Genomic DNA, 16,810 nt, shown 5'->3' with positions numbered 1-16,810 from the left:
ATATAATTGGCACTGTATAATGGTTGGAAATCTTGGAGGCATGAGACTGGAGGGAATTGATAGTATATATAATCAAAATGCATTATATGTATGTACAAATCTATCACAGAATTAAAATCAAATTCATTTTTGTAATTTTATAAAACCAATTTAAAGAATTTTATAGAAGAATTTCACCAAGTAATCTTACTTAAACAAATAAATCAAAGCATATTACTAAGTAAAAATAGAATCTGGAGTTCAATATTATGGTTAAAATCGAAAGAATTATTATTTTAAATAATATTTGTAAAACATATTATTGTCAGGATAAAATTTCATTTAAACTAAAACAATATTATTAAAAATTTAACACAGATAAAAATGGCAGCCAATTGAGCCCCATTCAGCATTGATACAGCGATTTAGAGAGGCATTTGTATTAATTATGCATCACTGATCATTTTTCTCAGGCCTTCAAAGTGAAATCAAAGCTTTCCTTAACAATAATCTGTTTAAATTTTTTATGTCCTTTAAACTTCAATTTCCTTCCGTTTCCCATAATTCACCGTAGTTTCCACATTTGATCTCCAATATAAATAATTAAAGTGAGACGTGTTATTTCAACTAAGTTGTCACTTTTCTCTCTGTCTCACTGGGGACTAAATTTAAATCTGTAGTGAGAAAAGTCTGTGTTTAGTCTTCCAAAGGAACATTATCATTATGATAATCATTTGATAAATCTTAATTTGTTGCAGTTGTATAGATAAACAGTGATGAATGGAATGATTAATAAAAAATGGATAACACATGTTATATTAAAACACAAACAAAAACCATAACACACCTACTCATACACACACATGGAAAGAGGTTGAGAAACACAGAAAGAGGTGTTAGCAAATAAGGAAATAGACTAAAGGATCCTATATAGGCATCAGATGGTAATTAAACTCCTTAATCTTACCCTATTGAGTATTTTTGTAGGTAATTACTTTTTAAGTCATTTTAAATATTGATTCCCAATCCTCATTCAGCGTCACTACTGTGGTTTAGCAAGTAAATTTACAAAGTCTTCACCTGCCCTTCTTTCCAAGTGTATGCTGTGGATTCAAATGATTTGTAACATTCACTAGATTTCCAAGGATGTTTGGTAAAAATTGAAATTCTCATGAAGATGTCTGAAAATATTCTGAGGTGTCACAAACATTAAAATTAGATCATTAGTATTCCATTGACAATGTGGATTATTTTTTAAATTTGAGGATTTAGCTATACAATTTAATAAAAAAGAAACATGAAAGCCCATTTTTTAAAAGGACTGTGATGTTACAGTGATATAATTTTAACATAAAATCAGAAAAAAATTGTAGTCTCTTTTAGGAAACATTTTAATAAGGAGCATTTCTAGTAAGTATCAAGAACATCATTAAATCTGAGATGTTACAAGCCTAAAGTACTTTCAACTTTTTCCTATGAATTAGGTGAAACAAAGCTCTAGCCAAATGAGATGAACATCTCCACCACACAGAAGGGCTGGCAATGATGTCAGTTTGCACTAATACTCATGTGAATGAACAAGCTACTTAATAACCACCATTTAACTGAGTGCTCAAAGCTAGACACTGGTGTTAGTCAAATTGGGTGCTACTAGTAAATATTCACAGATATAAGTCAGAAACTCACATTGTTTCTACCAATAACAGATGTATAGTCAGGGCTTCTCCATTTCCACAGATGAAAAATGTATTGAAATTTATCATGGTGAATGGAAATCTGTTGCCTTTCCATTTTAAGTACTGGGGACATAGGTGGATGGTCCTGAACATTGATGGATGGTTCTATAATAACAGGGTTTTTAGAAATGAAGACTGTGATAAGAGTTCATACTCAATGGCTCATTCAATTGCCACCATTTCTCCCAAGGAGGTAAACATCTTATCTCTGCTTTAACATATCCAAACAGGAAATTGATTTAATGGTAACTGAATCCATTATAATTCTAGAAGGCTTATCTATAAAATGTAAAATTGTATAGAATGTAAAAATGTCCTTTTATAGTTTATTTTCTGAATCTGTAAAAATATACAAGATCTTCTAAATAATACATTATTTTAATAAAACACTTTGTTCTCTCAGGTTTTATTTCAAAATGATATTCTGATACTTCTTACTTTATATGATAATAATCAAAGGCTAGGATATATATATATATATATATATATATATATATATATATATATATATACATATACAGACATATGTACATATGTATATATACACAGACATATATATGCATAAATATACTATTTATGTATAATATATATAGCTATATTTAAAATTCTATTTATTTTCTTCAATTAAAACCTTATTCTGGCACTTGAGATTTGTGGATTTTTTTTAACTTCAATATTTTTAAATAAAATATACTTAAATATACCGTGATGATAAAATTTTATAAACTATTAAGTAGTACAAAATTCTTAGTGTGCCAATATTAAAAAAATTTGCAATACTTTATTAGTAGAGATCTAGAGATCCTGCATTAAGAATGCATAGGCTATGTAAAATGTTAAGAAAATGAAACTATTACATGATAGAAATAGATGGTAATGACCATTCTTCTTCTTTATTTTCTGCTCTTTCTCCCTAGGCGAGGTCTTACTCTGAAGCTCAAACTGGGCTCGAGCTCATCATGTAACCCAGACTACCTTCATAATTCAGACTTAGTGCTGAGTTATATGTGTATGCCACCAAACCAAGCTGTGGAGAAGGAATATCTGAAAAATATTTTTTTATTAATGGGAGCAGAATTCCTTCCCCTTCAATGCAACATACATACATTAGAAAGCTTTTATTGTTTGATACATTTACTTGACATAATTTAGTTTATCTGCATCGATTAGTACCTATGTCACCTACTGCCTTAATGAATAATTCATATGCATTTATGTGGTTTAAGGCAGATCTTTCAAACCATATAGGTTATAGTCAAGCAGTTTACATCATAATGACTATCACCTTTTCCGAGTTGATGATTAGATAATTACTGTGCTGCTAATAAAAGTGTGCATTCAGTCTATTCATTAACTAGGTCTTTATCTTTGTTAGAATTAAAAAAAAAAACATTTTCTCTTCTCTTGGCAAAATCTAAACCAAAAATTCTGATGTCTCTTTTCCTTCCCAGCCCATATCTCTTTTCCTGAATTTTTTTTCCATGAAAGATTTGTGTAGCTTGCTTAATACAGATATGTATTAAAATATTTTTTAAATAATTTGTGTGAATATATATATATATATATATATATGTGAAATGACTCCAAGGGAACACAAATTATTAGGTAATATCTCTGTGGTAATCAGATGCTAAGGGCAAAAAGAATTTATCTGCATAAGAGGAGATGAATGTTGTATGTCATGTTTTTGTTTGTTTCCCTTATTTTGTTTTGGTTTTGGTTTTGGTTTAGTTTAGAAAGTGACTGTCATAACTTTAACTTAGTGCACTGAGCTAAGTATAGTTAACTGTTGCCATTATCCAACCCCAAAAAGGTGAGATATTTCAACTGTTTCAGAGTCAATTTTTAACTTTTTAAAATATTTCCTAAGAGTTTATGTAACTAGGTCATCCCATATTTGAACTCATATTTTATTTTAAATAGCAAAACAATGAATATAACATAAGAATCCTGGCAAAATGATTGACCAGAACAACTAATATTGGGGACGTAATCTGAGAGTATTTGAAATAAGAAGTCTGCATTCTAACCTGCCTTGACACCAGTGGCTTCTGCTGTCAGTGTGATCCATTCAGTTCTGCTACGTAATAGAATAGAAAGTTTAAAAGTAATTAATTATTGTATAACTTGAAGCTGCTCAATTTTAGTCATGATAGAACTAAATAATAAATTGAGGACACTCTGAAAACACTGACAAGATGAAAGTAATTAGGATAAAACCGCTGCATGTGCTCAAGTCATCCTTGATACATTTTAATCCCCTTACATTAAATAACATTTTCAGACATCTCCTGACCCCAAAAGAGACTTATGCATCTTATAAAGTTATCTGGATAATTTTTCCATACTGAAAAATTATTACATTTCCTCTTATGAGTGGTTCTACAAGACTGGGAAACTTGAAAATTAATCATCACCTCTTCCAATCTATTAGGGTTAAAACTTACTTATTGGAAGTTTCAAATTCCTTCATTCACTAAAACTGCAGACAATTATAATTAAGTTAGAGAAGTATGCATGGTAAGGACAAAAGTTCATTTAAATACATAGGTATTTTGTTGTATGAACACAGGAAGTATTTGCTATACTGTGAATCAAGTCATAATAGAACTTAGTGGTGCTCACATTAAAATTGCTTGGAAACTACTTAGATTTGTTAATGGTAAAATTATTCTGTGGAGCTAGTTATCTGAAAAGATTGTTATATTGCAACTCTTCAAAAACAAATTTCTGTGACTTCCAGTAATTATGATTTATACCATTTGATGAATAGTCTTATAGATCATTAATAAATTCTGGATATTTAGAAATAATATAATGGGGAACAATACTAATATATATATAATTAATATATAATTATTATATATTATACTTTCATGAAAACATTATAATTATAATTAAATGTAAAACTATCTAATCCTTGTCTTGGGTTATGCTTATTTTTCTGAAAGATTACTGCTTTTACCATAAAAATGAAGTGTTAACTTTATGAATTAATATTTATATTAAATAGTATATTAAATAATATTTTTCAATGTCTAGACTATGTAACAATTGAGTCATACTATTAAAAATGCATACATAGTATCCAAAGAAACAATTAATTGTAAATTAGATATATTTTAACACATAAATTATTTTAAATACTCTTCTTGCAACAATTGAATATATGTAAATATTTAAGAAAAATACTTAGTAATATATACAATTTTATTGCATATATATATATATATATATATATATATATATATATATAGATTTGTGAATCCATAAAAGAGAAAATATCCAATAGCAAATGAATCAAGATTATTAACTTTAAAATTTATAAAAATACAAATGTCAACAATAAAAATGTGAAGAAGTTTTTGGCTCATTGGGACCAAGACAAACGAAAGAGAAGGCAATAAAGGAGGCATACATGCAAAGTCCAGAAATGAGGAATTTAGGGGATAGATTTAATGATGCAAGAGTGCAAGAACTAGTTGCAGGAAAGAAAAAAAATCACTAAATCCAGAAGAGTGGAAAGATAGTAAGGTCTAGATGATTAGGGTGTTCAGTCTGAGATTTTGTTTCTGGTCTGAAAGTCCTGTCCTGTGACAATGAGCACAAATGTCCTCCATACTTTCTCTTCTGTCAAATGTGGGGTACGACAAAACTCATATAGAAACCTAACCAGGGGCAGGAAAGCTTTGTGCACAGAGTTTGTCTTCTATACACAACAGGGTAGTTGGGTACACATCTGGATTCAGGGTGGCTGTGACAGCACACCAGTCCTGTGCAACTACAAGCCAGACAGTATCTTGACAGAGAGGGGCGTTACTGACATATGTAGTCAAATTTCTAGCTGAAGAGCTACTGGCAATCCACTCCCTGGTATGAGAAGGGAAGCTGGTTTTACGTGTGAATGTAAGCCTCTAGGTGAACCAAGCTTCATGAAAAGTCAGGGATGCATGAATATATAGGTAGCACAGACTGGACTTGCAATGTGTGAAAAAACACGAAGGGGGCACAAGTATGAGTGGGTAGGGAAAAGGGAATGTTCTGGAAGGAGTTAGAGGCAAGGTAAATGTAATAAAAAAATACATTGCACAAAATTATCAAAGAAAGAGAAAATAATTTAAAAAGCCATAATTCAAATATGGCTAAACAACAATAAAAGGGCTAAAAATTGAAGCCACCCTACTGCCACATATAAAAATTCAAAAGTTTTTGATGGAAGCACTCATCAACATGGAAAGCAATATGAATTTCAAAATGTAACTTCTTAAGGTACCACAGAAATAAATATTAACCTGAAACACAATGAAATGATTGATCATTTTCCATAATCAAGCCAGACACAGTAAGTGTTGGGTCAGGGTCGTTGTTGTGGAAAAGTATTTAACAAAAAATAAAAATAAACATTCACCAAAGCTATTCTTTCTTCAAAAATGTTACAGTCTTTACTGAGAAGTTCATGTAAATACAACTAACAAAAATATTACTAGACTAATAAAATTTTTCATACTGCACATTTTCCTGAAAATGTCAAACCAGTAGTTATAAAAACACATTATCACAACTTCTCAAAGAAAATGGATTGTGTAAATACCTCTAATATATTGCATCCAAAAATCGATGTTTATATAATTATACAGATCTTAAAATTCAGCAGTGGCCTTCTGATAGTGTTCAAATACTCTGCCTTTGGTAACATGATTTTGTTCTCTCTTCTCTCCCTCTCTCCCTTCCTCTCACTCCCCCTTCCCCCTTCTCTCTTTCAAGTGCTACCTTTCAAAGAGACTTCCATAATTTTCTTCTAAATATGGATTTTTCCTTGCCTGTAATAGAAATCATAATACTCCAATATTGCCGATGAAGATATATTGTTTCCATAGAAACGTTAAATGTGTGTTTCTAGACCCTTCCTACTTAATTTCCTATTTGTTTTTGTTCAAAGCAAGATCACAAACTGTCAACTGGGAAAAGGAGTACCCAGGGGTAAGATCAAGAGAGTTGGCCCTAGTCACCATGACTGTTGACATACAGCTAGAAAGCTACCTCTCCAAAGAAAAAAAATCAAGTTAGTAGAAAAGCAAATGTATCAAAGATGTACTTTTATGGTTATACTTGATTTTTAAGTTCCTAAAATTTATGCTTGTGACCAACAAGGGAAAAAATACCACCTGCATTTACAAGGTGTGTTTTGTGAATAGTGATTTCTACTTACATCCCTTCATTTAAAAGGATTTGCTATGGCCATCAGATTGGCTCTAGCTGAAACAGCCCAATTACTAGTAAAAACTGCCTCAGGCCTTCAGTGCCTATGAGCTTTAAAATCCATGAAGCTAGACAGAGTATTGGCATCCTTAAAAAGACAGGCAGAAAGCACAGTAAACATTTGCTAGAAACTATTCTTAACACTTCTCCAGAGCTCTATTGCTGCTTATTCAACTCCAGGTACAGATAAAATTAGTTCGCATGCCTGCAAAGTAGCCAAATTCAAATGAGTGAAGGCCAATAGAATCAGCACGTGTAATAAACAGTAGAATAAACAGATAAGAGTAGTTTACATGTATAGCTGGTCACAGAATCAGAGCTCTGCAAACATTAAGCAAACTAGGACTCAGGAAACATAGAAATTGGCAAGTGCAAAAGTGGCTTTGTTTTATTTAAGGGAATTTTGTTAGACTTCTTTGTGTCTTTACAATTTTTGAATTGGTCATAGTGAGGAGGGTTGCTTTAAGTGAAAGTGCTGAGTCCTGCATGGCAGAGGGGTGTGGGCAAGACAGTTCCTGGCCCTAGAGCAAAACCAGCAGGATGTGGACCTCCAAGTGTGCTGATGGTTGCTAGGCATAAGGCTTGATAATTTACTTTATGGTCCTCACTCTGGAGTTACTTTCCCTGCCAAGATTTATGACTCCATGATAATTAGAAACAGCATGAGTTTGGAAGGCAAGGGTGTGTCCAATGTCCTCAGCAAAAATGGTGGATACTCTGACCTTCAGGTCAGCCCATAAGGCTGTGGGAAAAAACTTTAAAAACATGACTTCAAAAAAATATATAATTTCTCAGGACTGGACAGATTGCTTAGTGGTTAAGAGCACTAACTATTCTTCCAGAGGTCCTGAATTCAATTCCCAGCAACCACTTGGTGGCTCACAACCATCTGTATTGTGTATCCGATGCCCACCTTTGGTGCGTCTGAAGAGAGCAAAATGTACCCACATACATGAAATTAAAAAAAATATATACTTTCTCAACTATGCAAATATTAGAATGCAATATGAATTCCATGAGGGGCTTCACAGACGTACAGGAATAGTGAAAGCAGCATTGTGAGCCAGCTTATCAGAAGGATATTAAAAAAGGAGATAAAGAGATTTTGGGATTAATGATAACAAAACAAGATACCACAAGCTAAGTCTATTGTGGCAATTTTTGGTATTTAAAAAATCATTATGTTTAATCTTTACACACCAAGAAAACTTTGACTATTTCCATGTTACGTTTTGTTTTACATGTACTTTACGCCCATTGTAACGAGTAAGATTTCAATCAAACCTTTAAAAAAATCAAGTACTGACTAATATATGATCATATAGTTTTATGCCAAAATGCTTTTGAAAATCTATACAGGTATCTCTGATTTTTCAAAATAAAGGTGTAAAAAATTATGATGAAAATTAAAAAAAAAATAAGAAAGACAGGCTGATCCCTCAGTTTAAGGTGAGCTAGGGACAGAGCTAGTTTAAGCCCAGGCATGGTAGGAATGGTGATCTCAGGGTGGGTCACAGAATATTGTCTGTGCTTACAATGGCAGCCATATCCCTGAATTCATTGCTAGATCAAAAAATAAAAATGTACTTGTTGCCTTTCCTAAGAATAAAGGAGCTAAAGTCATAAAATGCTGTTTTGTGGGGAATCAAAAGGGAACCTGGGGTGGAGGATTGAATTGATATATAAATAAAAGTCAGGCTTTGTTCTGCAAGAGGGAGCTATCCAAAGAGAACTACCTGGAGAGTGAGCATAGCTCTTTTAGACTTTTTGTAACCAGATTTCTGACTTAGGCCTACCGATACAGTTAAGAATACTTGCAGGTAACCACCAGACTGAACACCAGGACCCTGGTGAAAGAGATGGAAAAAGAAAGAAAGGATCTGAAAAGTTCTGCAACTCCATGGGAAGAAAAACAGCATCAACCACCCAAACCTTCCAGAGGTTCAAGGGACTAAACCACCATCCAATGAGCACCTATGGCTTCAGTTGCATATTTAGCAGTGGACAGCATTGTCCAGCACCAATTGGAGGACAGGCCTTTGGGCCAGTGAAGGCCCCTTTCCTTACTGCACTGGAATGCCATGGGGCTGAGGTATTAAGGGTAGTTGGGAAAGGGAGCACCTTCATAGAAGCAAGAGGAAGAGAAGGGGAAAAGGGGAGAAGGAGTAAAGGGGATAACATTTAAAATTTAAATACGGAGAATATCAATTAAAAATTAAAGAAATAAGAAAAACATAAAACAAAAAAACTAAGAACTTACATTAGGATTATTACTATATACAAATAAAACTATATATAATTAGGATATTACTATATCCTAAGAACAATTACAGTGCTTTCAGATTTTTTTGTTTGTTTGTTTTTTGTAGCAGCTCTTTTGGAAAGGAGCATTTAAATTTTTTTTGAGCAAGAAAGAGCAGAAAGCTATCTTGAATAGCCTACAGACCCTAGAGCTATCTACAGAGGGCTAACTAGAGAGCCATCTCAAGCAGATAACGAGCTGACAGCTTGTACACATGATTGACTTCCAGTTCTTCTTTCCTGGTTCCCAAAAACCCCTTGCTAAGGACCCCTGACAAAGCTGAGCTTAGGCCTAGGCAGTTTAGTTCTATTATTATAACAATTATCAAGACAGGCCACACAGAAACCAGTGAGACATTCTTTCCAGGCATATGAAGGGTACTTTCACCTTTTATTATCTGGGGATATTTAACCAGGTCGTGGAAACAAGAAGGTACACAAGTAGCTACATGTCTTCTAAGCAAGACATGTATAGATAGTAATTCAACAGAAAGCAAAACAAAGGGGCTCCCATCAAAATGCACTTTGTATTTGTTAGTTCTTCAATCTATCCAATACATATTTTTAAGCTCTACAAAGCTATAGGGAAATTTCTAGATACTAGGAACATCAATCTGAAAAGACTTTACCCAGCAAATAAGTCAATAATCATGACACTGTGAATGCTACAGGTGGATAGTCCATGGTTTCTACACTCATTTCATTTTCACTGCTCTGACAAAACTTCATGTTCAGAAAACAGCTTAAGGTACAACAGTGGCTTAGTCACCTAGGTTATAGATCATTCTACCAGTAATTCACAATCATAGGAGATCCAATCAGCTAGTCATGGTTAATTCACTTTAAGAAAGAGAGAAATAAATATATTCAGGCCTTCCTGCTTGCTTGCTTGATTAATTGATTTCTCACCTATATACAAGTACCAATGCCTTGTGGATTGTACTTCTCACAGTGATGTGGTTCTTCATCAAATACAGCACACATATCTGTGTATTTAGTACAGTAAATGTTGTAATTTTAAACATGCATGTAAAGGCCTGTATTTCAATTTTAGAAATCCACTTATTGTAACAGGTAATAAAGAGTCAAATATTCATCACTCAATAGAATAATGAATACTTTTGTGATTTTGACTTTTAAATTGCAGCATTCATCATAATCTATAGCATAATTAAAGGATGGCTAAAATATGTATCATAAAAATGACTGGTACCTAACGTCCTAAATATTTTACCTATGTGGTTGATGGTTATCTGTAACCTGCCATGTTTTGTTTCTGTTTGGAGTCATCTTGAACTAGCTCTGACCTACTTAAATTCTCCCTTACCTATTGGGAAGGTATATTATTTTAGTGAATATATTTGCAAACAGATTGCTCTCTTTCCTTAAGTTCAATTGACCCCTTGAAAATCTTGGGTAATAACAGTTCAGTCCAGCCATCTCCTTACTCACATGTGCTAAGGTACAGGCCTGGGTAGTAAGAACAAGAACATCCCAAGTGCTCATAAATGTGATGGAAAATGAGCACTTTCCAGTTAAAAGGATCAGCTCTGTTGTTCAGTGTCAATTCCTTAGTTCACATAGAGACTACAGGATACTAACTCTGAAACTGACCATTTCTGTACACTTTGTAAAACAGTTGTCTTTCACCTACATTTTTCAATCAGTTAAAAATTGTACAAAATGTTTAATTCTGAGATGTGGCAGGCAAGAATCTGCTAGAAATTTAAGATTTTTAGCCTTTCATTAGAAATTTAGTTAGGAACTTGAAGGATTGGTGAGGGTGGACAATTCTGGTCATGTAATGGCCTAGGGAGAAAACCTTGAAACAAAGAAATGGGGCTCTAGGGTCCCCTGCTGTAAGAAGAGACAAGATGGCTGCTCTGAGTCAGAAAGCCAGAGAATGGAAGCTGCCTACTTCTTGATTGAACTGTGAATTTATAAAATTGGTATTACTTGCTTTTAGGATAGATTTTTATACAGATTTTGCCCAAATCATGTGAGAGATTTTACACATGATTCTGAACTAGAATAGGAAAATTTATTTACTGATTCCAAGTAGAGGGCAGTGATGATTGCCTGCTATGAACAGGTATTAATTAATAGAAGTCTGCGGTCCAGGTAGTGAGCATAGCAGATAGATGGTATATTAAGTCTACAGGAAACTCATATTTGAATGTGGGATCCATGAGATTTTAGGTTTATATCCTGGCATGACAAATTAGAAAGCCCAGACAGGCTCACACAGTATTTGTTTAACTTATGTCATTTGTTTAAAATTATTTTGTTATCAAAATGGGTGTGAGTTTTGAGTGTTGTGGTTCTTTTATTGTTCCTCTGGGACAGAGGACAAGTTTTCCTGGTTCCTGGCTGATACAATCCATACAGTTATCTTAATGATAATTAATTTTTGTTTTGAGATTTTGTATTTTGCAGAATGTAAAGCTTTGATGAGAACCATTATCAGACATGCTAAACTGACCTGCTTGACCTCATGATCTCAGGGACTTTCAGCCAGATCCTGTCAGGATACACATCATAGACTACAACAATCATTGGTGTGGACTCCTTAAGGCGAAACAGCTCCCCCACTTTCCCTACCCTCCCTCCCTCCCTCAAAGAAATCTCAATGTCCATGTACAGCTTGAAGTAGTTATAAAGAGTTATCACCCCTTTTCTTTCAACTTGGTGGGAGGGGTGGAGGTGGTTATCCTAAGGTTGTCTTTCTGAAGAAACACCCTAGCCATTAACTCTGAGCCAAGAATTTGCAATCTGACCCTTAACTCATCTGCTTAAATCATCTCAGATCAGTTTGCAATGGCATTTATAAAAGGACTTGGTCCAAACCTTGTACTTCTATCAAAAGGGATGGCTGTACAATCACGTCTAGCTAATTTCTTTCTATTAAATTTTGGCCATTTCTAAATCACCATTTCAGATAGTATGCAAGCTGGCCAAGACATAACATGTATTTTAAGCCTTTCTTAAGTTATGATAGCTAACAGAGTGTTCTATTTAATTGACAAGAATAATGGACCTGGTGTTAAGAGAATTTTGTACTCTGTAAATTACAGAATGGTAATGGTTGTGCTCAGCTTCTATCTGAGAGAAAAGTTCTTTTATAGTTGGACAAAAAGGGTGAAATGTGGTCTGCTCTGCCACAGGGATTGGGCTGAGGGAAGCTGGACAGGGGAAGTTGGACCTTGCTTACCACATCTTGCCCCAGCAGGTGTCGGCTGTGGGAAGCTACAGGAACTTCAGCAAGAGCTCATTTAGGGCCCAGGGCCTGCAGTGAGGCCCAGGGCCATCTGTTTCCCAAGCTGTTGGACACCCAGGCACCACTGTATGCCTTGAATGAGCTTAGAACAGTGTGGGGGCCCATGGGCTGGGTTTTGACCAGGGCTGAGGAAGAAGCTGGGAACTCTAGTTGCTCCTGTAGTGGGTCCTTGTCTTGTAGGCAGTTGGGTACAAGCTAGGTTTGGTGGCAGCTGCAGATAGGGAGATTAGGCAGCAGTTCAGGTAGACTTGAGCTTCAATACCTTTGACAGGGGGAGTGTAGGGAAAAGAGAGGCTAATTGGCTAAGCTTCCAGGCCTTTAGATATTTCATTAAAATGAAGATCTGTCTTGAGCCTACATGACCTGTGGTCACATCCTCACCTGTGGAATAGAGGCATGGGGCATTGTCTTAAGTGACTGATAGCCACTAATCTATGAAGGGTGTGGCTACTGAGGTCAGCTTGGTTTAGATTTGGGTTTAGGGAAGGGCCTACCACCTGCTAGGGTCACCTGGGCTTCAACCCCTCTTGACCAGAACCAAGATACCTTTCACAACCCATGGTCCCACAGACCTTCCCCTAATGAATAAAGATTTCAGGGGACTAATCACTGGGTGAGGAGTAGTCGGGACTTCCTGTTCGAAGAGGGGAAGAGAAGAGGCAGGAAAAGATGACTTACTTTTGGACAGAGAGATAGCTTTGAGGACAATATTACCAACAAGAGGCACTGGTTTAGACAGTGATCAACCAGGATTTGCCACCAGAGGAATGAACTAAGAATGGCTGACAAAGTTAGGGTGCTAGTTGTTGCACCCAGAAATTGTGTTATCTGTTGATTCTAAACTAAGTTTGGGTGGGTTTTCTTCTATGCAGTGACTCAGTTTGGTCCCATACAGTAAGGTATGGTGGAAAAGTGTGGGTTTAAGAAAAGTACCATCTAGCGTTGTGAAATTGGATATGTGTGGGTAGCATGGCAACAATCAGCTATGGAAACCTAATTAGTTTGGTAGAGAGACTTCAGAGCTCTGGATCAGAGTCTGTTGAGATGAGAGCAGGCCAGGCCAGGCCTGCCAGCCTGCATACAGGAGGTAGTGTGGTGGCTTTTTAAATTAATTCCTGAAACACTGAGGCTTTAAGATCAATACCCCACAAATAAGACATTTTTTTTTTTTTTTTTTTTTTTTTAATTCACGGCACTTTTAAAGGCAACCGAAATGCCTTTAAACATGAGTTCAAAACTTGTCTGTCTTTCTCTGGACCAGGCCAGGATAAGCTTTGTCTATCTGTTGATCTATCTGTTGGAGTTCAATGCTTCACAGCTGCCAAAGATGTTCCATCATAAGGAATATCTCTGCTTCCTTCCTTATACTTTCACTTCTAAACTCACACCACAAGAGCAACATTCATGAGGTCAACAGTAACAAGCTTGTGTCATAGAACATTGGTTATCATTTTCCATTCATAAATAATAAAAACATGTATGTTTGTGTCTGTGTGTATGTGAAATGGACATTTACCTGTGTTATATGTTTTTACTGTCCATTGAACTTCTCTAAAATTTGTTAACTGTCTCATGACTGTCCCCATCTCCTATAAAAAAATGGTATAGAGGTTTTTAAATCATATGGGCTTACTACCAGTTCACTGTCTTGTGAGCTTTTCCTTATTTTGTATGTTAATGTTTATCTGCCCTTGTTTTCTTGTCAATTACTTTTATTTAGGCATCATAGAAAGGACAATGAAGGACTCTTAGCCTGCCCTGGCATTTCTTGCCACCCACGATGTTCATTGAGAATTAATCCATTCTACATGTTTCCAATGATCGCCAACCACTCACATTGTTAATGCAAGCTTCACATAATTCCACAAAATAAATATACTTCTTCATTAGTTCTTTATTTATATTGTACTTTAAATATTTCTATAAAAATGATTTCTATTCAAAAAAACCCCCAACAAAGTAGTATGTAAAGGTTACATAAATGTCACTCCTTTCCTGCAGATTTTACATTTTCTGTTGAACTCTGTGAACATCTGGACAAAATTTCTACTATAAAAGGAAATGCTTCTAGTCACAAAACACTGTTCTTGAAATAGCATTTTGAGTTGACACAGAAGGGGCTGAAAAAGAAAAGTATGAAAAGGTCTTTCTAGTCACACCTTCACACACATATACAATGTGTCAATTTTCTTTCTCATATATGATTCTGGATTATAAGAAGGTCCTTACTGACTTTTCTATTCCTCATACTTGTTTATTATAAAATCACTTACTGACATTATACATAGCTTCATAAATCAGTGCATACCATTTACAATGCAAACTGCCATTTTTGAGCTATATAATAGATTACTTCATGGAAAAGACTATGAAGTTGTGAATTGTTGGTGTGCTTATGAGTTATAGAAGAAGGTCACTGAATATTTGAAGCCATATATAAAATATCAAAGAAAAAATTCAATAATTTTGTGAATATATCCAAACTACATTTAGTTGCATTTTAATATTCCATTCTATATTTTGACATGCTAGAGGGAATCGTTATATTTCTCTTGCAACACTTATATATTTATTTAGTTGTTTGCTTATAAAGCAGGATGACTCCTAAGTCCTGGGGCTCATTCTTTAATTTTTTGTTATTTCTTTCTCATTTTAAAACATTAATATTCTGTCTTTTTCTAGAAATAAGTAATATAGTTATTGGAGCATGAAGAAAATAAAAATGTAATAATAAAAATATGTCACCCAAAGTTTTACCATCATGAAACTGATTATTAAACTCCTTATTACTAAAGTATTTCTCAAATAAGTAATATTTAAATGTTTATAGATTTTAGAGAATATAAAAGTTTCATTTTATTTTTTATTTACTGAAATTTATTGATAATTTACTAAAATAATTCTCTTTAAATAAAATTTAAAAGTTTCCTTGAATGTATTAAAATAAATTTGGATATCTGTATATAAATCTCTTTTTAATTGGGTAATGAATTTTAAAATTTCAGAGAGATTTAAAATTTTCTGTTTAAGATTTAATTTTAGGTGAAAATTACTTTAGCATAAAAAATTCTCATACAATTTTTCCATGATATTCTGATAATGAATAACCTTTTACATTAGCTCTTAGGATACTTAAGATCAATGAAACTGATACTTAGTGTGTTTAAACTTTTATTTCCTATTTAAAGCATGGAAAATTTCAGCACTGCATACCTGGGGATATGATATAGAAGAAATCTTTGAATTCATCCATCCAAACTTCAGCAAGTCGTCTGTTGTTCTTGTTAATGACATGGCCAGTGCCACCAGGAAACGTGTATGGAGTTGCCTTTCGAAAAACATGACCGACATGAGAGCAAGTCACAATCTCCAAAGATCCTCCACATTGCCATATCTGGGGAGAAGAATAATTGCATATAAAAGCCAATAGGAATCTGTCATGAGCAAATACAAGCATAACCCACAGATATTACATATTTCATCAAAATATCTTATAGACACAGATTTTGTGCTAGGATAATTGTATTTTATTAAGGAAATCATCTCTTTAAATATTTGTAGCTAACATGACATTCTTTTTATATCTTTACTTGGTAACCTAAATTATAGTGCCTCATAGTTACCTAGTTATTCTTAGTAGAAAGTTGAGTATCTGAAAATTGTTATGGATGAATCTCATGGTGAACTGATATAGACAAGCAACACCAACATCCAAATTCCAATTGCAGAAAAATCTATTACAATACTCTTCCATTTGGGATTGTAAATTCTTACTCGACACCAGCAATCACATTTTTCCTTAATTATATACACAATGATGTCAGTACTTTAACTAATATATGTGATACTTTTCCTTCTTTTAACCATGTATACATCTTTAAAAATATTTTAAGTCATTCTTTGGAGAGTATTGTCTTACTTAGAACCATACGCATTGTTAAAGCAATGAACAGAGTCTATTACATTGTGACCATTTATTCAATCAAGAAAAATAATGTTAAAGAAAAATTCTTTTAAAGGAAGAACTCTCAGAAATCATACCTTGGGATTTATTAATATTTTCAGATCTGTGTAGTGAAAGGCAAGTATTATATAAAAATTTCACAAAGTTTAATTTAAAAGTTTTCATTGTATAGCCAAAGCTTTATTATTATTTTTTTGTGTGTGTGCGAATCTACAGTGGCTCCAATGTCAATAAGTTTTCAATTTGTGTATTCAAGAAATTTTGGAGTAAAAATATTGGCAAGTAAGATGGCTC

General features: G+C 34.0%; 1 protein-coding gene across 1 annotated transcript in view; it reads right to left on the bottom strand.

Annotated features, from left to right (window-relative positions):
- The window catches only part of GALNT13 (polypeptide N-acetylgalactosaminyltransferase 13), a gene marked incomplete at both ends in the record, with an annotated part of 487,973 nt that overhangs the window by 160,510 nt on the left and 310,653 nt on the right, over window positions 1-16,810 (bottom strand). Inside the window, one exon of the mRNA XM_080927236.1 lies at window positions 15,766-15,946. Coding sequence (XP_080783362.1) covers window positions 15,766-15,946 — 181 coding nt within the window. The remainder of the gene's footprint in view (window positions 1-15,765; window positions 15,947-16,810) is intronic.

The sequence above is a fragment of the Micromys minutus genome (genome assembly GCF_963924665.1).
Source record: "Micromys minutus genome assembly, chromosome: 13".
NCBI classification, from domain to species: domain Eukaryota; kingdom Metazoa; phylum Chordata; class Mammalia; order Rodentia; family Muridae; genus Micromys; species Micromys minutus.
The sequence above is the reverse complement of the archived record's forward strand: the minus strand, read 5'-3'. Positions and strand labels throughout refer to the sequence as shown.